At 40.7% G+C, this 26,625-nt stretch overlaps 1 protein-coding gene across 3 annotated transcripts in view; it reads left to right on the plus strand.

The window, feature by feature from the left end:
- The window catches only part of LOC127572107 (rho guanine nucleotide exchange factor 4-like), a 351,573-nt gene that overhangs the window by 92,311 nt on the left and 232,637 nt on the right, over window positions 1–26,625 (plus strand). Inside the window, exon 1 of one of the 3 annotated variants that reach the window (XM_052018992.1) lies at window positions 17,727–17,830. The exons of the other annotated variants lie outside the window; for them this stretch is intronic. Coding sequence (XP_051874952.1) covers window positions 17,792–17,830 — 39 coding nt within the window. The 5' untranslated portion in view covers window positions 17,727–17,791. Of the gene's footprint in view, window positions 1–17,726; window positions 17,831–26,625 lie in introns of those variants that run through there. 3 annotated transcript variants of the gene reach the window in all.

The raw sequence follows: 26,625 nt of genomic DNA on the forward strand, positions 1-26,625 counted from the left end.
GGTGCTCCGGTTTCCTCCCACATTCCAAAGACGCATGGGTTAGGAAGTTGTGGGCATGCTATGTTGGTGCCAGAAGCTTGTCGACACTTGTGGGCTGCCCCAGAACACTATGCAAAAGTTGCATTTCACTGTGTGTTTCGATGTACATGTGACTAATAAAGGTACTTATCTTAATAGTCAGTCAGTAGATGTTTTGGAAAGAGGGATGAAAGGTTAGTCCTGATCAATGGTCCTCAGCCTGAAGTGTTAAAGACCTGCTGAGTATTTCCAGCATTTTCTGTTTTTATTACAGGAAAGAAGGGAATGAGTGGCAGTGAAGGGCAGAGGGTGGTAATAGAGGGGGAAGGAGGAAGGGGAAAAGAAGGCAATTAAAGGGAAGAAGGAACACTGGTACGATGGATGAAAAGGAATTAAAGGATGGTTTGGTGAAAAGTGAAAGGAATAAGAACTGATGTTTTGATAGAGATGGTGGAGGAATGGAGGGAGTGAGCATTGAGTGGACAAGGGGAAAGAGCAGCAGTTTGAACTGAAGTATGTCCGTTTGGAGCAGGTGTGGCCCAAGAGAAAGACGACATTGGAATATCTGCAATGACATTTCATAAATTTAGAGTCGGGATCATTATTGATCTTCCAACATTTAGAGGGTTGCGCAAACTTTTCTTGATCAATTTATTGTTGGTATTCCAGAAATGGCACATTTGGGAAAGGAATGACATCACTCCTAATTGTTCCTCTATTGGTTTAAGCCACTATGCTTTGAATTATTACCATGGCTTGATGGCAGTGAAACAGTGTTTGGAATTGCCTGTTTCTTTAATATTTATTCAGTTAGAAGGTTACTTCTTAGTTGTATCATTGAATGTTACAGCAACTGTCCTGTCCGAGACCTTCACAAGGCATTTGTTTATTTACATGAATTCAAAGCATAAAATCAGAAACCTTGAGGAATTAAATCTTTGAGAGCAGTCAGCTCTGTAAGCAGTCATATTGGGGCAGCACAATTGTGCAGCTCATAGAGCTGCTGCTTCACAACTCCAGTAACCTGGGTTCAATCCTTGCCTCTGGTGCTGTCTGTGTGTAGGTTGCTCATTCTCCCTATAATCGTTTGAGTTTCTCCTGTGTGCTCCCACCTCTCAAGGATGTGTGGATCAGCCACGTTATGTAGGTGACTGGTAGAGTCTAGGGGGATGGGGGAGTTAATGGGAATGCAGGAAGAATAAAATGGGATCAGTGTAGGAATGGCGTAAGTGGGTACTTATGGTCAGGATGGATTTGGTGAGCTGAAGGACTTGTTTCTGTGCTGTGTGACTCAATGACTTCATCTCAATGTGAGCAGCTTTGTGAATAGCAGGTTCCAGCACATAACCCAGAAATTCCTGATCATGCGGTCTGCTTATAAAACCAATTCAAAGCTAGGGTTGCAGCTTTGTTATTCCAGAATGCACTGGTATAGGTCAGCTTGTGGCAGAAATGACATTAATGTTTAAGGTAAAATAAAAACAGATGTCGAGAAACAATTTAAAAAAAAACATAGACTTGCAAAGCCACAAAACCCATCTGACGCTCAGTTATTGAAATCAGAAATCTTTTTTTTCTTAAAAGTTTACTTTTCAATGTTTTCCAAATGACCCTCCAATCACATGCATTAACCAAGCCCTCAATGTGTATCATTCACAAGAAGTATCATTCACAAGAAGAGTTTGATAAAGAACTTGGCTCTGTAACACCATCCAAAGGATTCTGCCAACATATAACATTAACAGGGTAAATCATTTCCTATTGAAAGACCTTTGATGATTCCCCTGACACTTCCAGTTCTCTTCTCCACCTCCCCCTTTCCTATTAAAATCTCCCTTTCACACCAACCTCTTTAACAAAGTCTTTGGTTTCCCTGGCAATATCTCCTCCTTTGGCTAGACATCCACTGTCTGATTATCTGTCTATAAAGTACCTTTGGTGATTTTTGGCATGAAGGTGCTCTGTAAATCAAATTTATTGTTAGTCGTGTTGGTTAATGTGGAACTGAATCCTAGAAATCAGGAAAATTAGTCCCTGTACAACTCTGAATGAAACCATTCTAGCTTGTTGACAGACTGATCTTGGAAAGGTAAGGAATAAATCTGTCATAGTTTTTAGTCATGATTGCTGTCCTGCCTGTGTGAACTGAAGGCCAGCATGGAATTGGTTCAACCACAATGGAATGATAACCTAAGAGCATGCGTCATCCAGGCTCATGTCACTAGTTCCATGAGATGATGTGAATCACTATAGAGTCCAATTCTTTACCTTCTGAAAAAGCAGAGGAAAATTACAGGAAGAGATATTAAAGTTGAGGAATTATATTTTTATGTGAAGAGCTAGCAAGGCAGAAAATAACTAAGATTTTGGTTAATGTGACTCTGGCAGCTTCCTCATTCTAGACTCAGAGTCCTCATGGAATTAAAACTGGATTTCACCTTTTGGCTCGAGTTATAAGGAGTGAATGTATAAACGTGAGCTCTGAGGAGTATTGACCAATGCTCCCATTTAAGAAATTGTGGGACAACTGTGCCTGATTCTCTGTTTAAAGTGTGTATGTTGGCTCCTCCAGGCAAGAACAGCTATGGATTTGCATCTGAATATTGCCCTCAATCTGCTACAGTGGCTGGACAGTGCCAGTTTCTGTTACATCTGCTTCCCCTGAAGGTGGACTTAGACATATGCATGCATTGTTCATTCTTTCTGTGGAATCTTTTCTCTACTATTTGCCTCTCTGTTTTTTGGAGGCCTTCTGCTGACTGCAATCCTTAGCAGTTGCCTCTCAGTTGTCCGCATTAATGTATGGCACTTTGAGGTCCCTTCCACAGATGTTTTTGAAGTGCAGGTGTGGGCAACCATCTGGGCTTTTCCCTGAGGCACATTCTCTGTTTTAGGGAATTCCCTCATCATTTACCTGGTGACTATGCCCAAACCATGGAATGCATTCCTGCCTGAGCAGTGTGTACATAATAGAGATCAATGCACAGTCCAAGATGTCAGAATTTGTGACTCTCTCCTTCCAAGATATGTGTTGCAGTCAATGCACATGGAAGCTGTTCGCCATCTACCTTTGATCTGAGTGTAGAGTCCAAGTCTCACTATCATTTAGTGATGTGTTGATGACTCAGATGTCTGTAAACTCAGTCAGTTTGTTATACAACTGCATACTTATTGTAGGCCTGGAAAGGTTGTCATAGTTTCCTGATATGTTTGGAGATGGTGTACGTTGTTGCTGATGGTGAAAGCTTTCCTTTAACAAAGATCCTGTAAATAGTGGAAAAATCAGGATTCCTGGTCCTAATTTATTTCCAGTGACACTTATTTCTCCCAGTGCTATGTCTTCAACAAGAGTTATTCTTATTTTCCATCTTCCAGGATTGAACTATCTTTCAACACTCACTGTCCAGGTTCAGATATGAATAGCGATAGCATAATGCTCATATCACCATTAAATCCATCCATTGTATAGAATCATGGTTATACCACCTTTGGAGAACTGTGCACATTTCTAATGCCCAAATATTGCAAATCCAGAAGCACTGGAGGATGTGCAAAAGAAAAGATTCACATGGATATTACCGGAACTGAAAGATTATAAGTATTTGGAAAGACCATAGAACCATAGAACAATACAGTACAATACAGGCCCTTCGGCCCACCATGTTGTGCCACCCTTCAAACCACACCTATGACTATCTAACCCCTTCCTCCCACATATCCCTCTAACTTAAATTCCTCCATATGCTTATCTAACAATCTCTTGAACTTGTCCAATGTATCAGCCTCCACCACCACCACCACCACCCCAGGCAGCGCATTCCATGCACCAACTACTCTCTGGGTGAAAAACCTCCCTCTGACATCACCCTTGAACTTCCCACCCAATACCTTAAAGCCATGTCCTCTTGTTTTGAGCATTGACGCCCTGGGTAAGAGGCACTGGCTGTCCACTCCATCTATTCCTCTCAATATCTTGTATATCTCTATCATGTCTCCCCTCATCCTCCTTCTCTCCAATGAGAACAGCCCTAGCTCCTTTAATCTCTCCCCATAATCCATACTCTCCAATCCAGGCAGCATCCTGGTAAATCTTCTCTGCACCCTTTCCAACGCCTCCACATCCTTCCTATAATGAGGCGACCAGAACTGGACACAGTACTCCAAGTGTGGCCTAACCAGAGTTTTGTAAAGCTGCATCATCACTTCACGGCTCTTAAACTCGATCCCCGGACTTATGAAAGCTAACATCCCATAAGCTTTCTTAACTACCCTATCCACCTGTGAGGCAACTTTCAGTGATGTGTGGATATGAACCCCCAGATCCCTCTGCTCCTCTACACTGTCCAGAATCCTGCCATTTACCTTGTAGTTTGTCCTTCCAAAGTGTACCACCTCACACTTCTCTGGATTGAACTCCATCTACCACTTGTCAGCCCAGCTCTGCATCCTATCAATATCCCTCGGCAAGCTTCTACAGCCCTCCACACTATCCACAACACCACCGATCTTTGTGTCATCTGCAAACTTGCTAACCCACCCAAGACTGAAGAGGCTATTGAGAATGGGGCTGAAGGATAGCCCGATTCAGATCTTCAAGGTGCTGAAAGGGTTAGTTAAAATGGAGATGGAAAAATATTTCCTCTTGCGAGTGAGACCAAAACTATACACCATGATTATACAATAGACATTAATATATCTAGGATTTAATCTAAATTCAGGATAAAGTTCTTCAACTGGAGAGTGGTTAGAATGTGGAGAATGAAAGCAACTTGGGCAATTTAGCGCAGATGCAACTAAAGGAAAGCCAGATAAACACATGAGGAAGAAGTAAATGGGAAGGTATACCAACTAAGATGGAAGGAGCTCAGCTGGAACATAAACACCTGCACAGGCCTATTCCTCTACTGTTGACTCATTGTACACAGACCTTGACCAATCAATCAGAATCATGTTTATTATCACAGATTTGTAAGTTGTGAAATTTGTTGTTGTGTGGCAGCGGTATAGTGCAAAGACATAAAATTACTATAAATTACAAAATAAATAGTGCAAAACAAAAGGAATAATAAAGTAGTGTTCATGGACCGTTCAGAAATCTGATGGCAGAGGGGAAGAAGCTTGAGCGTGGATCTTCAGGCTCCTGTATCTCCTCCCCGATGGAAGTAACGAGAAGGGGGCATGTCCTGGATGGTGAGGGTCCTCACTGATGGATGCCGCCTTCTTGAGGCACTGCCCCTTTAAGATGTCCTCGATGGTGGGGAGAGTTGTTCCCATGATGGAGCTGGCTGAGTCTAAAACCCTCTGCAGCCTCTTACAATCTTGTGCATTTGAGCCTCCATATCAGGCGGTGATGCAACCTATCAGAATGCTGTCCACCGCACATCAGTAGAAATTTGCAAGAAACCAATTATTTACTTTAAATGTGTCAGATGATATTCTAATATCTGGTATTTGCTTTTTTGCCAATCTGAGATGTGGGTATAATTCATGACAATGACATTTTGTTTGTGCAAATAAACAAGGGAGGCAAATGATGCTGCTTACTTCTGCCAAAATACTTTATGTATATTTCTTACCAAGTGAAATAATCTTGAAAAGCTCTTTCTTGGTTTAAAAACTAGTAGCTGCCTTGGTTCAAAAACTTGAACCCAACATCTCCATACTCCATCTAGTGTAGCACTAAGGCTTCACTGAGATATGGGTTGTTACTCAAATGAAATGCTAAACCAACGCCCATCTGCTTGTTCTGATACATAACATGAATGAGATCCTAAGTCTCTCCTTAAAGATAAGCAGAAATTCTCATTCAACCCAAACCATTCCCTCAGAGCAATAACAATTACAATTACAAACTTGTACAAGTGTAGTGAGTATTGTACAATAAAAAGCCCAAGGCATGATTAGATATTAGGAAGGGCAAGTGTGGATTTTAATTAGAGTTTTAGAGGAAGAGAAGGATGAAGAGTGGTGCAAAGATGTTGCTTAGGGTTTTGGGGAAGGAGTTTCTTTGTGTTCATCTCATTATGGGGTATTATTTAATGCAAAGTGGCTGTGCAGGATGCAAGGTTTTGGGTTCTAGTTAGTCTGAAAAAGTTTCAAGATGCAGACACATAGAAACAGCAACTCAAGGCAAAGGAGATAAAATTGCTGCTGTAATTGCACCCCAGAACTACATGCTAAAAAAGGGTTAAAGACAGTATAAGATTTTCCCACTTAAAAGAGCAAGAGATTTAATACTTTTGAAATAAACTGACACACTCATCCCAGAAACATGGAAACATCTATCTTACTTTAAACTCAAGTATTTAGTCCTGCTACAAATTACTTCATATGCAAAATTAAAGAAATTATAAGCAAGTACTCATCCCTTCAACAATAGCAAATTGGCCATCTCTACTCATGATCATAATCCTGCTCTTTCACTGGCAACTGACAAAGTTGTCTTCATGACTGATTAGCCCTGACTGCCATTTTGCAGTAACTTGTATACCATTCAATTGCAATTAGTCCAAGTACAGTATTTTGCTACTTGGCAAGAACTGTGGCCAAAATTGCTTTCACTTTGCTTCATGATTCTACACCAGTTCATCAGCCAGGGCCTCAGCAAGGCCACATTGTTTCTTGTGTTTGAAAAATTATCCAACTGTAACTTCCACCAAAACTAGCTTCTATGTTTATCTGGAATGAACAACTCACAAAAGAACACTAGTCAGCAAAATTAACTTTGAAATCCTGTTGACTCCTCAAAGAATTCTGGTACAAAAAAAATTGGCTCCACTATTGATCAGATTACAGCAAACCAGTCCGCAGGAGTACCTTGCAGCTGCCATGTTATCCTATATAACAACTCACTTTAAATTAACTCCTTGTATTTCTCTTTTGTATTTATCATATGACACAACATAAACATCACCAAATCCACTCTTCCGTAACTCTTTTATCTTAATGATTGTCCAATCAGAGTTCTGCAGCTGAGTTTCTCTTTTTCACATTAAACTTCTTGAAACCCTGGCTATGTGGATGTCATCACCGTTTTGTTTCCTTTTCTCTTTCCTCTTTACAAATATATTACACATGTTTCACTCTCTCTGGTTACAGGATGAGCAGAAACCCAGAAAATTGAACCTACTGCTGCCACTGTTGATATAGAATGGATAAAGTGATCATTCTCGGCAACTGTAAATTAAGGACCACAATTTGTGTCAATAATGAAGTAGCAGAAACTTGAGATGCATTAACAAGCACAAATATTCAAACAGCACTGAGATTGTTTACCCTTGAGCTTGACATGTGCCGTAAATATCTAGAAAGGTCCAGAGTGTCAGTATCATAGGGACAATTTGTCACCACTGTCTTGTTATTATTTGGTTCTGGATTCCTTCCTTTGTTTTGAAGAAAGTTACCTGCAAGAAATGGAGTTTTGGTAAACTTCACATTTCCTTCATGAGCTTAAGACAATTCATTGACATTCACTGCTGCATTTCCTTTGGGTAACCTTACTTTGAAAACCATGTATTAATCTGTGTTAATCTTCAGGTCTGTTTTCTGTCCATGTAATATTTTGTCAATGTTTTTCTTCCCATAAACCTAAATAAAATGTTATATTCTTTCTTGGGTCAAATTATATTACATTTTTGTCAGGTTTACATACTTTCTCTCATGGTATGAAAGATTTATGATTATAATAACATAACACAGGAAAAAAAAATTAACTCCCCAAAATTGTGTGGATGTGGTTCAGATGAGTTGTTAAAGTTTTTAACTTGAATCCAAATGTCGTTAAAACTGCTCGCTTCTAACTTTAACTGGGACAGTTTGAGGGATGGATGATCAACCTGCACTTAGTCTGCCAGTGGAACCTTCTAAAGGGGCTGTCCTGCTCCATTTTGTTGTGCTTTGTGGGGTTAACCTGTAATGGCCAGGTTTACTGGAAACTAGAAGGCAAAGAGATTAGGATCTCTAAGTGTCCTTACAGAAATTTTTGTGGGCCGGGGGAGCAGGACTGTTTCTTCTGAGGATCAAATAACTGACCTTGAAACTCCACCATCCTATCCCAACCTCCACAATCTCTTCCTGAAACTGCCATCACTGATCTGCAACTTAACAGTCACCAACATTTCAAGATCTTTTCTAAAATCCCAGCTATATTGTAGTGTCCCTCTTCCATCCTCCAATGATCCCTCCCCACAAACATCCACAACGTTGCTGGTCCTGGGCTGTAGCCTTTTCCAGAGTTTTCCTCACCTGATAAGCAGCTGAGCCTGTCAGTGACCCTGTCAATCAGGTTAATTCTGAGTGAGGAATCCAGCTTAATTAGTTAAAAATCCACAGCACTGGGTATACCTGCACTTCCACTTCAGCCAAACGTAATTGTTCGGCCAACATCAATCTTAGGCACTCTCCCAACCCCAGCAAATGTCATGCTGAGCACCTCAATGTTAACTGACAGCATTACAAATTAATGATCCCAAGATCATTGTTCAACAGCACTCAGTTTGGGAATCAGAGTGGAGTCGTTATCTTTGGTTAATGTATTGTTATTATGGGAAATTAGGACCATATTATTGAAAAAGTGGATAATATACATCCATATTTTTGAGTTTGCACAGTTAAGAGTTGAGACTCCTCGTTGATGGTGATATTTTCTAGGATTACCCTTATTTCTGTGATGGTGTCTTCTCAACAGAGACTGAACTTCAGTGAAAATCCCGTCTATTGTCCATATTTGCTTAGGGTTTAACACTTTCAGCAAATAGCAGCCCTGGATCATCTGCAGTAATTTCATCAGTAGATGGTGGGTTGTAATCCTGCCTTGGTCTCTTAACCACATAATGCATACTGGCAATTCAGTGCCTAACTGTGGGAGCGCTGCACTATTGGTGATGTTATTTCAGAGGAAACAATAAGCCCATACACCATAAACCGTTCCGGGTGGATTACTAAATTACTAACATAGTTTATCCGCTTACTTTTATTGCTGTTTTGAGTAACTTCATGGTTGAGCCACTCCCTACCTACATATAGCCAGGACACTCATTGATGAGAATTTAGCCTGACTCATAAGCTTGACAAATGTGAACACTCTTGCTAATTACTTCCATACTTTTGTTTCTGTTTTTAAAGTCTTTAAATGTGTTATTTGTTTTTGACTATGCTCCATAATGTTATTACCATTGATGAGTCATGTAAGCATTACTTTGTACACAATAGAAATTGCCTGGCAATAGGAGGTATAGGGTGATGGTAGCGGGCTGTTTTTGTGATTGGACTCCTGTGACTCGTGGTGTTCCGCAGGGATTGGTGCTGGGACCCTTACTGTTTGTAATGTATTTGAATGATTTGGATGTGGATGTAGGAGGCATGATCAGTATGTTTACAGATGACACGAAGATTGGTGGAGTTGTTGATTATTTGGAGGGTAGTTTTAGGTTACAGGATGACATTGATGTGTTGGTGAAATGGGCTGAGAAAAGGTAGATGGAGTTTAAACAAAGTAAATGTGAGGTGATGTATTCCGGGAGTACTAATGAAACTAGGACATACACCATGAATGGTAGGGTTTCAGGGAATTTTGAGGACCAGAGAGACCTTAGTGTACAAGTCCAAAGATCATTGAAGGTAATAGTGCAGGTAAATAACGTGGTTAAAAAGGCATATGAGATATTGGCCATCATTAGATGGGCATTGAATACAAGAGGTTATGTTTGAACTTTATACAGCATTAGTTATATCTCAGTTGGAGTACTGCGTGTGGTTCTGGTCACACTCTTGGAAAGATGTGATAGTGCTGGAGAGGATACAGAGGAGATTCACCAGGATGTTGTCTGGGATGGAGCTGTTCAGTTATGAGGAGAGACAGGGGAGATTAGATCTGTTTTTCCTGGAATGGAGGAGGTTAAAGAGTGGACATGATTATGGTATATAAAATTTTGAGGGGTATGGATAGGGTAGACTGTAGGAAACTTTTCCCCATAACAGAGGACATAGATTTAGGATAAGGGATAAGAGATTTAGACGTGATCTGATGGGAACCTTTTTCACCCAGAGAGTGGTAAATATCTGGAATGTACTGCCTGATGGAAGCAGAGTCATTGACAACATTTAAGAAATGTCTAGAACACTTGAATCACCTAGGCATGGAAATCTATGGGCCAAGTGCTGGAAGATGGGATTAATACAGTTGGTGTGGATGTGATGGGCCATTTGGCCTGTTTCTGTGCTGCATGACTCTATGTGGTACACATATTCTTCTCCACAAATAGAAGTGAGTGAGCAAAAGCTCATAATTAAAGAGCCATTATTCATAATGGTGAATGAGTGTCTGACAAAAATATTATTCAACAACAAAATTCACATCTCTTTCCTTGTGTTATATTCCCACACTGGGTACGTTGGAGAGTTGTGATCTAGGATTTTGTACTTCTAAAGTATGTGTATAATTATTTTCCTCAACCTATTAATTTCCTCTTTAGCAGGAAGCAGCATTAACCTCTTTCAAGATATTGTAATCCTGTTATCTATCATGTCTTGGGTGCACCTACCATTTACATAATGATATACTAAAATTACAAGCCAATCAAAAGGACTGCAAAATCATTCCTTTGGATAATCTTTACAATGCTAGGTAATTGTCAAAACCTTTTCATACAGTAAGGGTCGTCAATGACCAAGTGGTAAGTTTACACAATGCAGCAACAGAAGCGCCAAAGAGCCTGATGCCAGATGCTTTAAACTGCATTCAGTTCACTTGCACATTTTAGTCAAGGTTCGAGCAGTGGAAATGCCCAGGAAGTGTCACCTTACGTAGCTTTGATCCCTAGTGCAGAGAAATGGTCAGGAAGGCTGAAGACATAATACATGGAGTAATTATGCAAGAAGTAAAACAAACTGAATAAGCTGAAACAATGGAGCCAGAAGCAGTATGATACTCCAGCAGCAGTTTTCTGATGTAATATATGACCTCTCTCAATGCTTTAAACAGTTTTTATTCAAATTAGTTAACATTCCTAACCTTATAATTGCTCTTTTTTTGATAATTGTTTTCTTCACTTGCTGCTTTGCATTGATAAAGCATAATAAATACAATAATCAGCATTTCCCCAGTTTACCATTTTTATTCATGTCAATTTAATGTTACTAAATAGAAAGGGAATCCTTTATTCACATTACGTGTCTGAACCATTTACTGTAAAATACTTCAGTACAACCTGAGATCATGAATAATGCTACATAATTTCAAGTCTTTAGTTCTTTCTCTGGTTTATTTCCCTTTCAAGATTATCATGCCTTTAAACAAGAGTCTCCTAATTCTTGATCTAGTCTTTACTGTAAAAATACAAAAAAGAATTTTCAACTGACTGTTAAAACAGAAAGATAACATGATCTGATGTAAAAGAATCACATGAAGCACTAGGATAAAGAGTCATTTTTTGCACTCAGATGAAGTGCTAATCACTTGTGAAGCTACTTTGTTCTTTAAGGGTCTAATCTTCAAAAAAAACTTAGCTGTAAGCGCAATTTACTTTCTTCACAATTATAACCAAAGCAAAATGATCCTTTATGGGGCATTTCTTTCATGAAAATTTCCAGCAACTATCTCACGATGTGAGGGAGGAGACAGAAAGCAGTCCATGTGAAATTTATCATGGTCAAATCAGAGGTGGTAACTGCCTGATGTGATTTGATGCAATTTATCTCATTGTGTTAATGGTTCTGTAAAAGGGCCTACCAAAGATAGTTTTACAATGCAAAGTGAAACAAGAGGCATATTTTAATAGTGGTATTACATAGCCATTGATTTTTAAGATATTCAAGAGCTTTCCATTCTTAGCATCTGGGACTATATTACTTGTAGTGAACAGTGAACAGAGAAGAGCATCAGTTTACTGGTGATCCATTAACATTGCAGTAGCATTCCTTGACTTGGTGACACAACTTTTTCACAGACAGTCCTTCAGTATAAAGGATATAAAGCTTCCACTCTGGTTTTGTGGTTGTTGATGAGGTCAGTGTGGGAGCTCAGACTCTTCACAAATGATCCAGCTAGATTAATGATGTACCTCAGGTAGGGCAAGCTCATCAGTTTTCAGCACATTTACAGACTTTAGCTTCCCTGCAAGCATTGAAAATGGCACTAATATATCATAGTCTTAACATCAGACATCTCAAATTTCCAAAATCTTGGGATTTCAGACCAAGATTTCGCCCAAGTGCCCTGGTAAGCACTTGTCCCTTAGTGAGCTTCACTAAGGCAAGTTATTTGGTTACTGTGGCATTGTTTACAGGATCTTGCTGTGTGTAAATTGTCTACTCTATTTCATACATTACAGCAGTGAATCCACTTCAAGATGTCCTGCAATGGCTGCAAATGGCTTTTACATCCTAATATTGAGATAATTGCCAAATAAATGCAAGTTCTTTTTTATTCATAAAGAAGTCAAATTTGAAAGTCTTGGTAATTTGTCTTGGGCAGATTGACATCTCCTTGAATGTGTTGTATTTAAGTGGTGCCAATTGCAAATGGTTGCATACAAACATAGTGGAAATAACTCACTCAGAACAGACTGGATTTTGGGGTCAATGGTGATGGGATGGTATAAGCTGTTAATTCCAATGAAAGCCAACCCACAAGGATTTAGCTAGCTCTTGTGTGCCATTTCCCCCTTTCTGATGTGACTTTCAGTCTGATGATATTTGTCAGAGGAATGTTGTCCAGAACAGGGAAGTCTTCAAGATCAGCCATAAATAAAAACAGAAAACACTGGAAACACTCAGCAAGTCATGCAGCATCTGTAGAAAGAGAAACAGAGTTAAAGCTAAGTTGCAGAGAGGGCTGGGGATGGATGGATAGGATAAAGGAATCATCTTCGAGAAAGTGAGGCCAGGGTTGCCTTGGGGTGAAGCTAGAAGCACGGTAGCGTAGCGGTTGGCGTGACGCTATTACAGCGCCAGCGATCGGGGTTCGATTCCCGTTACTGTCTGTAAGGAGTTTGTACATTTTCCCGTGTCTGCGTGGGTTTCCTCCGGGTGCTCCGGTTTCCTCCCACATTGCAAAGACGTACGGGTAGGTTAATTTGGGTTTAAAATGAGTGGCGCGGACTTGTTGGGCCGGAAGGGCCTGTTACCATGCTGTAAATAAAATTTAAATTTAAAATTTAAATTTAAATTTAAAAATTTAAATCATCTGGTTGATTCCATCTTTGCTGAGTGATCCACCTGACTGAAAATTTCTCACGGGTAACAAAGTAAGTACAAAATCATTACATAGTTCATTTTAAGAACCTATTTACAGAAAATGCAATAAAAATTGGAACATCAAAGGATTAGATGAAAAGACAAAATATTATATAAAAAAACTTTAAAATACATTGTTAAGGATGTGGCCCGACCGGTGATTTGTTTCAATTACGATGAAAAAACAATCAGAAAAGAAAATCACAAACAAACTGCAAGTTCCATGAAGTCCATAAATTTTCTTCCCACTCATCCTTGCATCTGATTCCAAATGCACAAATGATCACACTCATATACTGTGGCATCTGACAGCATGCATGCAGAAGCAAGCCTTTTCGATGCTTGTGTGGATTGCTTCAGCATTAGTTGAAGTTGATCTGTCTGAGCAGGTTTCAGACCATGGAGTCCGTGCTTGGAACCCACTTAGGGTTGGACCACTTCAATGTACAGGGGCTCCAAGGGTTACGGATGAACTGACTTATGAAATCTGACTTTACACTTCCAATTCTCCCATACATTTTAAAAATTTTTTTAGATAGTAATAATAAGAATGTTTCATGTTATTCATTAATAACTGGATACAGTATATATTCCATTAATTTAATTATGGGTAGCATTAGGGTGAATATTCAATGAAATGAAAGAATTATAGCAAGTGTGTGAATACCGATCGAATATGGGTTACTGTAGAAAATGGACGTTTCTAATGTATGGAGAAATTGGCTTACGGACAGTTCTCAGGAATGGAGCCCTTATGTAACCTGGGGACTACCTGTACTTTGAAAAGGATGGGTCTGTTCATGTTACTGCAGAACATTTCATTCATTTGGACCATGCCTCAGAGAAAAGACTGTGCAGAACAACATCTTTGACCACAGGTCAATTAGACAGTGGTCTTCATGGAATATCCTTGAAGCCCAGTGGGAAAAGGGGATGGTGGATTTTGTTGGATCGTTCTCTGAGCAGACTGTCCAAATTACTTGGCAGAAGACCACATCACCAGAGTTTTTAAAGAAGCACGAAGATTTTGCTTGGCTGATGGTGAAAAGAGCTCTCCTTGTCAAGATCTTCAAACAGAGCAGGAGTCTCAGCACCAGCTGCTTTTGAGGTGGCTGGAGTATTGAGTGTCATCAATTTCTTTCTGCAATATACATTTGCCAAGAAGGTATGGAAAGGGATGCAGCAGTCTTTGTCTTGGTTCAACCTGTACAACAGCATAATACAGGACTCTGTGCTCTCTGGGCCCTTCCTAGGGATACACACTGAGACTAACGTTAACTGCTGCCAGCTTTCACTGATGCTCGGTGAAAGACATAGATTGGTCTGCCCAGAACCTGCTGGTCTTCCATTGCAAGGAGTTGTTCACTACCTAATGTTGCAAGCTCCAGGACTATATGCTTTGGCATACAATGAAGCCATTGCAAGAGCTCTATGGGGAAAGGTCGTAGGTTAAGGTTCTTCTGTTACATTCTGAAGGTCTGGATTATGCTTAAAAATTACCTCTCAGATTTATTGCTCATTAAATGTCTATGAAAGGAAAATTGATGTCCTACTGATGTAATGATCTTATAAATGAAATGAAGTCTTGTGGTGACACGAGATTGCAGATGCTGGAATCTGGAGCCACAAATAATCTGCTGGAGGAACTCAGTGGGTCGAGCAGCATCTGTGGGAGGAAAGGAATTGTTGGCATTTTGGGTCAAAATCCTGCATCAAGAAAGTTTTGTAAATCTTGTATTCTTGTCATGATAAGTCTTGTATTGTATATTGGTGACATACCAATAGACTGTATGATATTTGCAAATATTATGAATAGAGTATATTTCTTGATGATTAAAAGGAACATATAATAAGTCTCCCATGGGGCCCTCCTATTACCAACTCCCTTTCCATCCACCCCTTTTTATTCTCCCACTTGCCCTTCAGTTTACAACCATCACCTACTCCCACTGACCAAAGATCAGCCTGCCACACATATCTTACCCGCTGAACCTCCTGGTACAATCCCCTACCGATCCCTGGTGACTGACCACCTCCCCTCCCTCCACCCAATCAGGAACCTGGCTCAGACTCGCCTGTTTTCCTTTGTGCACTCCACAATGGTGAAATGTGCAAAGGGAAGGTCTGTTCAGTAATGCAGAACCCCGTGGGCCTTCTGTGCTACTGATTGTATGGTGGTGGGACCTTGGACAAAACTTCATTGGTCTGCCATGTAGACTTCCATGAGCATTGCCATTTTCAATCTCCAGCCAATGAAATTTAAGACACTCCACTCACCCAAGTAAGTTAAGATTTGTTGGGTTGGAGGGATATTCCACAGACATCTTAATTGTTCATTTATACCTCATTTAATGAGGCTTGATATTTTCAATAATTTTTACAGTGAGAATAACTCTGCAGTTGACATTAAGAAATTGAAGTTCATGTAGTCTGCATCATTTGAATTTACAAAGATGCAGCAGGATCACCTGTAAAGAAGTAGGATTTTTTTATACCAGGTCTCTGTGATTAGCTCCACGTGTGTGGGGGCTTGAAATGGCAAACTGTTTTACCTGGTAATGTTGCCAAGAGCTGACAGCTTTGCCATCAGTATAACCCCAAGACCTCAGCCATGAATAATTAATTTAATTGAGAAGCACGCAGTAACATCTGGAGGTCTTGTGTGGGCACTATTGATATCTATTGCAGTGTCTGTGTTGTCTGTGAGATGAAATTACAATGTTCAATGGCTGTAGATTTGTAGGTGGTAAAGTATGACATAACTTCTAGACAAATATGTAAGAATTCCTGTAATTCAATTTCAATTCATGTAATCCTATTTTAATTCCTAGTTGCTCTACTTATGAATTAGAATTATTCACTTAATAGAAGTTTACACTGAAATCTCAATGGGAGTTCAGTAGGAAATTTCCTCTGAGTGCAAGTGTCTCTTTTGACCTTATAGTGACATGCAATTAATACTAAAGAGCAAGTAAAAATGCAGCTTAAAATATTAACTCAAGACTTGTTTCTTTATGTTGAACTTAAGTCACACTTATTATCCGGTTTGCTATTTGCTCTTCATCAGCCATCTCAGCCAGAAAATGGGTAACCTATCCTTGGCTGTGTGCCGGTCTGATCTGGGATCAGCTGCAGTAAGGTGTGTGAAGACTGCAGGCATGACTGGTCTGCTGATGTCCCCTCTCTCTCTCTTCCTCTGTGTAGAGAGATGTGCTTTCTCTCTGCTTTGCTTGGCACCTATCCAAGTGAGCTGAACAAAGTTACAGATCATTGCCCCAATTGCTCCACATCCACCCCCCTCCCCCATTTAATGGTGCAGTGGCAAAGTAGTAGAAATACAGTCACTCCATTACCACTTTTTAAGCCAATTTTTCTGGGTGTTGGATATTCCATGGACCAGGCATTTTGGCAGGTTTAGGCTTCATATTCAGATTGCATTTCCCTGGTACTGCAGTTATGAATGAATACTTCAACTCTCTCTTTTCTAGGAAGTTAGAATCAGCTTAAGTTTGAGGCTATGCTTTGCATTAAATACTGACCAGACAGGCATAGTCATTGCTTTGTAGAATAGAAAGTATCCATTCAGTCCCTCTCACTTTCGGCTCTTTAAAACAATGATTGAAAACCAGCCTCCCCTCCATGGACTTTGTCTACACTTCCCAATGCCAGTGGAAACAGTTTCTCCCCAGCTAACAATTTAACCTCTCACATCACAATTAATTTTCACCAGAAAATTATAAAAATAGCACATGTCTGCAAGTCTGCAGCCATTGAAGCAGTTCTCTTGATTATTTGAATTGAGTTACCTGGGTATATCATTGTGTATTTTGAAAGAGCAAGCACTCTTGAACCCCATCTGAGTCCTACTAAATTAACTAAATCGAGGAAAATAATAAAAAAGTGTAAGTGTGTAGCAGTGAAAAGGTTAATGGTGACACAAGAGTTAATGGTACTTTTTGTAGAATTCAGATATGTATTTATCCCTTTTAACTAAGTTTAGACTGAGTAGTATTCTGAATTCAGGGCTTGCATTTGGTCGCCATTGAAATGCAACAGGTTATCTGAAGATTGATTGTAAAGAGTTACTTACAAAAAGGTTGCAGCATCACTCCCAAACCTGCATTAACTTATAATGCTCTGTGACTGACCGCAACGTGAAATGAAAGGAAACGCACATTACAAACGTAAAAATGCCCTTCTCTCAGACGGGATTGTGGCATTCCTTTGGACTGTTTTCGTCACTCACATTATACAGTCCTTCAAACCACAATTTTAAATTTGTATAAGATTACACTGAGAACATTTTTCCAGCTCTGCATCGCCCGCACACAGCAACTGCTTTGCAAAGGGGAAACAGATAAGCTCTAATTATTATGCAACTCCTTAATGTAAGCTCCTGGCAGAGTTCGTGTACAGCACTAGCACTAAGTCCCTCCAAAATAGTAACAATAAACACCATCAAACTGAGGCACGGCAGAAGATCGGCAACTGAAATGAGCCACGTTCCTCATACAAGCTTTCTGAAATTCACACCAACAAAATGCTCAGTGTTATCTATTTCATGCGGTCGCTTTTCAAGGTAAGTTTTTCTTTAATACTGCTAGCAGCGTATGAGGCAGACTCGGGGAGCGATGTTGCCAAGATTACACGTACAAAGAGTTGGATCAGGGACGTTGCTTTCTTAGGCATTTGCCCAGATTTCAGCACTCTATCAGTAAACATTGATCCCATTGCTTCTCAGACACAGACACTGAAGGTCTGGTGGTTTGTGGCTAGTTCGTAGATGCGTTGTGTTATGTCGATTTGTTGTTTTTGTAAAACAGACATTTATATCTCTCCTGTCTAACTGCAGAATAAGTTTACACTTTTCTCAGTTTGGGCTTTTGGGGCGTTGTTGTTGACAAGCTGGCGAGGGTTCACCTGCCCGGCGCAGCTCCTTAAGGAAAGTACAACCACTGTCCGCACTCTGCGTTAACTTGCCCCCACCTCCCGGTTTCTTTCTTATTCTGCCTTTATCAGCGGATTCTGTAAAGTTTTGCTGGGTTTCGTTAGCGGAAATATGAATAGCAGCGAGTATTTTGATTCCCCTGATGTTTGTTGTACGGAGGGTGTTACCCGTATCAGACTGAGTGAGTTTATGAAGAATCATCGCGATGTTGCTCAAATCAGATTTGTTCATGCCTGGGAAGGTCAGGACGAGTTTGCAGAGCACAGGTCTGCAAAAGCACATCACAGGTCGGTCACGCAAACACAGCGCAGGTCAGGACAGGCAGGCGAAACTTTGGGAGGTTTAGACAGTTCAAGTGCACGCAAATTGGGGCAGGTCAGGTGTGCAAAACACAGATCAGTCCGGGCTCCTGCAAAAAAAAAGTTGGGTGGAACTGGCTTGATATGTACAAAACATAGATCAGAGCAGGCAGTCCCAACACAGCTGTTAAGTCAAGCTGGCACCACGTGGGTCAGGCGCACATACGACCCAGGAATGCACAACATAGATCAAGTACATCTGACATAGGTCAGGCACACACATCACAGATCAATGCATGACCAACACAGGTCTGACACTTACAACAAATGAATCCCTGGAACTCTCTACCCTAGAGGTTTGTTGAGGCCAGATCATTGGGGGTTTTTAGAATCAGATTTATTATCAGATTAAATATGACATGAAATTTGTTATCAGATTAAATATGACATGAAATTTGTTGTTTTGCAGCAGCAGTACGGTGCAAAGACATAAAAATCTATAAATCACAAAATAAATAAATAATGCAAAAAAAGGAATAACGAGGTAGTGTTCATGGATTCGTGGATCGTTCAGAAATGTGATGGCAGAGGGAAAGAAGCTGTTCCTGAATCATTGAATTTGAGTCTTCAGGCTCCTGTACCTCCTCCCTGATGGCAGTAACGAGAAGGGGGCATGTCCCGGATAGTGAGGGCCCTTAATGATGGATGCTGCCTTCTTGAGACACCGCCTCTTGAAGATGTCCTCAATGGCAGGGAGGGTGGTGCCCATGATGGAGCTGGCTGAGTCTACAACCCTCTGCAGCCTCTTCTGACCCTGTGCATTGGAGCCTCCGTGCCAGGCTGTGATGCAACCAATCAGAATGTTCTCCACTGTCCATTTGTAGAAATTTGTAAGAGTCTTTGGTGACATACCAAATCCACTCAAACTCCTAACGAAGTAGAGCTGCTGGCATGTCTTCTTCATGATTGCATCAGTGTGTTGGGCCCAGGATAGATCCTCTGAGATGTTGATGCCCAGGAACTTGAAGCTGCTCACCCTTTCCACCGCTGACCCCCTCAATGAAGGCTGGTATGTGCTTGAGAGAAACAAAGACTGCAGATGCTAGAGAGGCTGCAGCTGCTGTGTTCTCCTGACTTCCCCTTCCTGAAGTCCACAATCAGTTCCTTGATCTTGCTGATGTTCAGTGCGAGGTTGTTGTTGTAACACCATTCAACCAGCCGATCTATCTCACTCCTGTATACCTCCTCATCGCCATTAGAGATTGTACCAACAACAGTGGTGTCATTAGCGAATTTACAGATGGCTTTTGAGCTGTGCTTAGCCACACAGTCATGAGTGTAGAGAGAGTAGAGCAGTGGGCTAAGCACGCATCTTTGAGGTGTGCCTGTGTTGATAGTCAGTGAGGAGAAGATGTTATTGCTGATCCACATTGACTGTGGTATCTCGATAAGGAAGTCGAGGATTCAGTTGCAGAGGTAGGTAGAAAGGCCCAAGTTTTTTTTAGAGGATGCAGAAAAGATCAGGGAATTGAGGGCTATAGGGAACTGGAACAGATCAGGTTTGATCATGTAGGATGGCGAGGCAGTCTTGAGGGGCTGAATCATCTGCTCCCGCTCCTGTTCTAACAAAGGGCAAGCACTCACAACACAGGTCAGGCACAACCAACACACATAAGGCACATGCAACAAAGGCTAAGTAAGGCACAAACGTGCACGGCAGACAAGACATATATTGCACCAAGGAGTGGCAAATTAAAGCTGTAAGACTAAGTGTTATATTTTTAAATTCTACTTGCTGCTTCTAACAGCTGAGTGATATCACTCCCACTCCCTTGACGATTGGAGCAGAATATTATAAAGTCATAAGCACAGAAAGAAATCATTTGACCTATTGCAAGTGTATTGGCTCTTTTCTAATTCTATTGCTCAGCTTTCCCTTCATTGGTAATTGGGATTGGTTTATTATTGTCACCAGTAATGAGATACAGTGAAAATTTTTGTTTGAATGCCATCCAGACAGATCATTCCATACATAAGTACATTGAGGTAGTACAAAAGGAAAAAAAAAGACAGAAGGCAGAATATAGTGTTACAGTTACAGAAAAAGTGTTGTGTAGGTAGACATATAAACTGCAAGGGCCATGGTGATGTAGACTGAGAGATAAAGAGTTCATCATTGGCGTATAAGAGATCCATTTGATAGTTTTATAACAGCAGAATAGAAGCTGTCCTTGATCCTGGTGGTATGAGTTTTCAAACTTTTGTATTATCTGCCCGACGGGAGAGGGGATAAGAGAGAATGACCGGGGTGGGAGGAGTCATTAATTATGTTGGCTGCTTTCCCAAGGCAGCAGGAAGTGTTGACAGAATCAATGCAGGAGAGGCTGGTTTTCGTGATAAACTGGGCTGCATTCATAACTCTCTGCAATTTTGTGCAGTCTTGGGCAGAGCTGTTGGCATCCGGATAGGATGCTTTCTGTGGTGCATCTGTAAAGATTGGTGAGAGTCATTGGGGACATGCCGAATTTCTTTGGCCTTCTGAGGAAGTAGAAGCTCTGTTGTACTTTCTTGGCCATAACCTCCACTCAAATCTTCATCAGCTATCTTTCATGCAAGGCCTAGACAGATATCTGTTCAGCTGTTCCCAAAGCCAAGGCTTTCCTTGTTTCAAGAATTCTCTGTGCAAAATAGGTTACCTAAATCTTGGTTCTCACCCTTAGTTTCAATTTTAAATTAAACATTATTCATTGCTTATTCCTTGGTTACCTTATCAACATTTAATTTTACAAACCTTTTTTACATCTCTTCAAACCCTCCTCTCGTCAAGTAGAAATAGTAACACTATCACAAGATGCCTCTTACTATTATAGACCAGGAATTTTGTTGGAGCTTGTTCTCCTTTATTGTTATAGTTAGGAGTTAACATTCAATATTTTGTAAATGATGCTTATTATTTTGCTTTTTAGACATTGATTTTGAAATGAAAAATTATTCTGTGCCTGACGCCTGACACCTTCCACCTTTCAACTTACTCCTTTTCACTAGGTTTTGAGTGTGGCCTCTATCGGAGTTAGGTTTATTCAGGTTGTAGACTGTATGTTATGAGGATATTTCAGTGAATATGTCAGCTGCTATAAAAATAATCTTCTACCAGAATGTCACTGATACATATTCTGAAATTTGCGTGGCTTTTGTTTTAATTTCTTTGGGAAAAAAAAGTTAAGATCCCTCCTAAGCAAGAGTTAAAACAATTGCTGTTCTTTTCTCTAGTTTGAAGGGATTGAGTTACCATTGTTCTTATAAATTAGATTACTTTTTTATAGGTTAAAGTGCTTTGTGTTAGCAAGTAATGGATTGCTTTTTTTCTTTCCAATGAGAAGCTGCTTTGTAAATTGACTTGAGCATCAGAGACACAAGAGATTCTGCGGATGCTGGAATCTGGAGCAACACACACAACCTACTCATCACCTCCTGTTAATTAAGAAAACCAGCTCATTATCCCTTTGCCTCTCTGTCACTCAGCTGGTTTCTTAACCAGGTTAATAATTCATCTTTAACTAACAATATTTAATGAACAACTTTTTCTGTACTTCTGTCATTACCTAAATAACATTTCAGGAATGTTGTCTTTTTAGGACATTCATTCCGATCCATCTACCCCTTACAATCTGTGCTGGCTGTCACCGATGAGCTGAAACATTTTCAAGGTATTTAATCCCTGAATCTGAAAATATTGAGCTCTGAAAATTCTCCCAAAGCAAGTGTTAGGCTAACTGGCCTATAATTCACTGGCTTCCCACTCCTTTAATGAAGTGACTAGTCCAGTTTTCCAATCTAATAGGAATAGGCAGGCACGGTAGTGTAGTGGTTAGCATAACGCTATTACAGCACCAGCAACTCAGCTTCAATTCCGCCGCTGTCTGTAAGGAGTTTGTACGTTCTCCCCGTGTCTGTGTGGGTTTCTTCCAAAGACGTACGGGTTAGGAAGTTGTGGGTATGCTATATTGGTGCTGGAAGCGTGGCGACACTTGCAGGCTGCCCCCAGAACACTCTACACAAAAGATGCATTTCGCTGTGTGTTTCGATGTACGTACATGTGACTAATAAAGAAATCTGATCTGATCTGATCTGAAAATGCTGAAGGAACTTAGCAGCTCGGGCAGCATCCATGGAGGGAAATAAACAGTGAATGTTTCAGGTCGAAACCCTTCATCAGGACTGGAAAGGAAGAGGGCAGAAGCTGGAATAAGAAGGTCGGGGAGGCGGAGGAGTACATGTAGGCAGGTGATAGGTGAGTCCAGGTGAGGGGAGAAGGTAGGAGGGTGGGGGAGGGGGGTGAAATAAGAAGCTGAGAGGGTTTAGGTAGAAGAGTCAAAGGGCTGAAGAAGGAGGAATCTGGTAGGAGAGGGCAGTGGACCATGGAACAAGATTGTTTTATTTTTGAGATTCCATCAGTCTGTAGCTCCCAATACAGAGGTAAATGTAATTTTATTGTTTGATGAGCAGTGGAGCTGAAAGACAAGTGAATGTCCCAATCAATTCATTCAGTCACAAATGAGAAATTTAATCTAGCCATTGTCTCCTTGTACTTTAAGCAAATTTGCTGCTTATTGCTTCTAGGATCCCTTTGGTTTCACAGTTAAGCAAAGGTGTGTTGGAGACACCACTTTGCGGACATTTTCATTGACACATTAATAATATTAAAAGCTGAAGATGCTGGAACCGTTTGGCAGGTCAGGCAGCATCTGTGGAAAGACAAAGAAAGTTAACACATCAGGTCAGAATGTTTCTCTTTCCATAGATGCTGCCTGACCTGCTGAGTGTTTCCAACATTTTCTGTTTTTATTTCTAATTTCCAGCATGTGCAGTTTTCCATTGATTTTCATTGATGTGTTGTTAGACATTGGCCCCTTTTTCAGGGCCAATGTGATATTGGCCTGAGGTTTGGTCTACACATTCAGGCAAATGCAAACTGAGGTGGTTTGGGTTTAATGTTTTATGCTTTTACCTCCAGTCTGAAAAAAGGTGAGTTTAAAGAGCCTTGAACAGTTGCTTTAAATATTCCTACTGAAACACTGAGCTGACCAGTCATCTTAACACATGGGGCTGAATTTTCAGGATTTCTATTTGGTAGAATCAAACAAGGCAAAAGCATGCGGACAGTGGGTGGGACGGGGTCAGTTGCCAATGGGAACACAGAGGAGAGATGCCCTGAGTGGCAATGCCAGCCTCACAGATCACAAACCATCATAACAATCATTGCTGATAGGTAGGAGAGCATGTTGTGATGAGAATATTGTGATCCTGCAAATGGGATATAGATTGAGTGATTTGGCAAATATCTAACAAGTAGAATTTAAAGTGGGGCAGTGTTAGGTCAAGCACTTCGATGAGAGCAATCAAAAGGCAGATTGTTTTCTAAATTGAAAGAGACAGGAAACGAGTTAATTACATAGGAATCTGGATATTTTGTGCATGAATCACAAAAAGTTAGCAGGCAAATGCAGCATATAGTCAAGACGGTAAATGACCTATTGGCCTTCATTGCAAAAGAGCTGGAGTTTGAGAAATAGGAGAGTTTTGTTACAACTGTACAGGGTGTTGGTGATGCCACACCTGGAGTACTGCACACACTTTTGGATCCCTTAATAAAGAAAGGATATGGTAGCATTGGAGACAGTTCAAAGGCAATTCACCAGGCTAATATCTGAGATGGGAGGATTGTCCTAACAAGGCTAAATGGATTGGGTCTATAGGAGTTTAGAAGAGTAAGGGGTGACCTCATTGAGACATAAGATCCTCAGGGGGCATGACAGGGTAGGCATTGAGATGTTTCCAGTATTGGGAGAGTCTTGAACAAGGGGATAGAGTTACAAGGTAAGGGGCTAGTCATTTAAAATGGAGGTGCGCAGAACTTTCTTTTTGCAGAGGGTGGTGAGTCTCTGGAGTTCTCTACCCCAGATGGTGGCGGAGGCCAGATCATTAGAAGTATTTAATGTGAATCCTTTGAAAGACCGGGGAATTGAGGGGTGTGGGGAACTGGCTCAGAAGAGAGGTTGAGGGCTGGGGTAGATCAGCTATGATCATATTGAATGGTGGGGCAGGTCTGAGAGGCCTGGTGGCCTATGCCTGTTCCTATCTTGTTGTGTTGTTATGTTCTGTCATTTTCTGGTGAGGTAGTCTCATCATAGTGGATGCTACGATGCTAGGCATACATCTAGTGGATTGAAAACATTGTTAAGCAAAGGTAAGTTTGGGTTGGTGCATATCTTCTCAAGCAGCTTGCCAACTGCAATATCCCTCCCAAATGTGCCTTAAAACTGAGAGCCAAGGAAGAGGAGCTGGTGGGACAGTTTCTATGTGAGTTGCAAAGCCGAGTCCACAAGTTGAGTTTGTGCTGACCAGCTCTCCACTGGGTGCTGTTCTTTGTTGTTGAAGATGGGATTGCAAGGACTGGGGTCAATTAGGGTTGAAGAATCTGCACCATATGTGGAGACTGCTAGCTTGCTCAGACCTGACCTTTGTTGCTGTCATCCTTTGATATGTCAGTGTACAGTTGAGAGTCATGCCTGGGTAAATAGTTCATGCTTCATGTTTAGGCCCTTGGCCATTCAATAGTGTGTTCGGTTCCATCATAACCCTGGCATGGTGAATGTGAAATATATTGCGGACTGCCTTGCTGGTTCTGAGTTGCGTGTATCATGTCTTTGTAACTTGGATTCTTCTTGGAATCAAGGAAGGTTGAGGACTGCGACTTGTGGCAGATGCCATCTGCAGAGATGGACTTTCCCGACTGAGTTAGTGGCAGTTCATTGGTGTCTAGATTGAACAAGGTTAAGTCTGGAGCAGACCCCTGAGGTAATGTATTCTTTAGTATTTGCCAAGTGCTAGTTTGTTTCATTCATATGCATCCTGCCTTGGAATAGGAATTCAAAGACATCAGTAATCCACTGAAGGAGGACTCTTGATATTTTAACCAACAGACCCATCCACCACACAATGTCTTTCACTTCAGTAAAGTCAAGAAAAATATATTTGGTGAATATGATTAATACAAGTACCTAGTTCTGTGTTTATCAGGTGACTTGAAAGCCTGCTTGATTAGCGTTCGAGACATTCTTCCCCTGTGGTGTTTTTCTTTAGAGAATCAGGTACTTTAGGACCTTAAAACATACAAAGAGCAGTTGTAGTTCTGTTGTTTTTTGCATCACTTGTAAGCACTGGATTTTGATCAATTCACTTACAACTCAATGAGGAGAAAGTAGCTATTAAGGTTTTGTGCTACATGGGTGGAGAAGTGGGATGAGGGTTTGTACTTTCTTCTTAGCCATTGCATTGTCTTGTCCTGTTTTCACTTTAGAACCGCAGCTGTACCACTGTGACTTTAACCAGTACCATGCAATGTATTTTCTAAAACTCTGAGTTAACCTGACAACTTGTAGAATTTGAGTTTGTGAAACTTATCCAGTTCCAGGAGCATCTTGGTTCATTTGAAGTACATCAGGACCCTGTATTTGTGTTTTGCCCTACCAGTGCAATTTGAAGTGTAGAGTGACAAGAATATTAACAACGGGCACTTCAGAAACAGCTTTGTTCTTTTTTTTCTACAAGTTTGCAAAGCAGTGCCCATCTCCCACTGGCTTTCAGACTCATTCGTATATCTTTGAACACAGCTAGTCAAAGCCCTATTTGAAACGGAGGGCTATGTAATGGAAAAGCCTTCTCCTTCCATTTACAAATGTCTAACTTTTGTAACTTTTAAGACTGGATTCATCACAGAGAGCACAGCAAAGATTTTGCATGGTGTCATAAGCATGCAATTTGATGCTTAGCGCACCACAGTGCAACTCTCAGATTGAAAACTGTCTTTCAACTGGTTTGTCTGTATTAGCACAGATCTCAAGTCTTTAATGTAAACAATCTCAGTCATCGCAAGTTGACAAAATGGACGAGCAAGAAGCAGTAGGCTTTCATAGGTAAGCAATTGTCTGCTCACCTCTAATGTTAGCAGCAATTTATTGCTCTTATTTTTCACTGTAACCAGTCTTTTGCCAGTTTGCAGTCTCAGCTGATCTACCCTTGCTATGCTTAATAGAAATACCATTTTTCCTTCTTCCCTCAGGACTT

Source organism: Pristis pectinata, chromosome 6 (genome assembly GCF_009764475.1).
Source record: "Pristis pectinata isolate sPriPec2 chromosome 6, sPriPec2.1.pri, whole genome shotgun sequence".
Classification (NCBI taxonomy): domain Eukaryota; kingdom Metazoa; phylum Chordata; class Chondrichthyes; order Rhinopristiformes; family Pristidae; genus Pristis; species Pristis pectinata.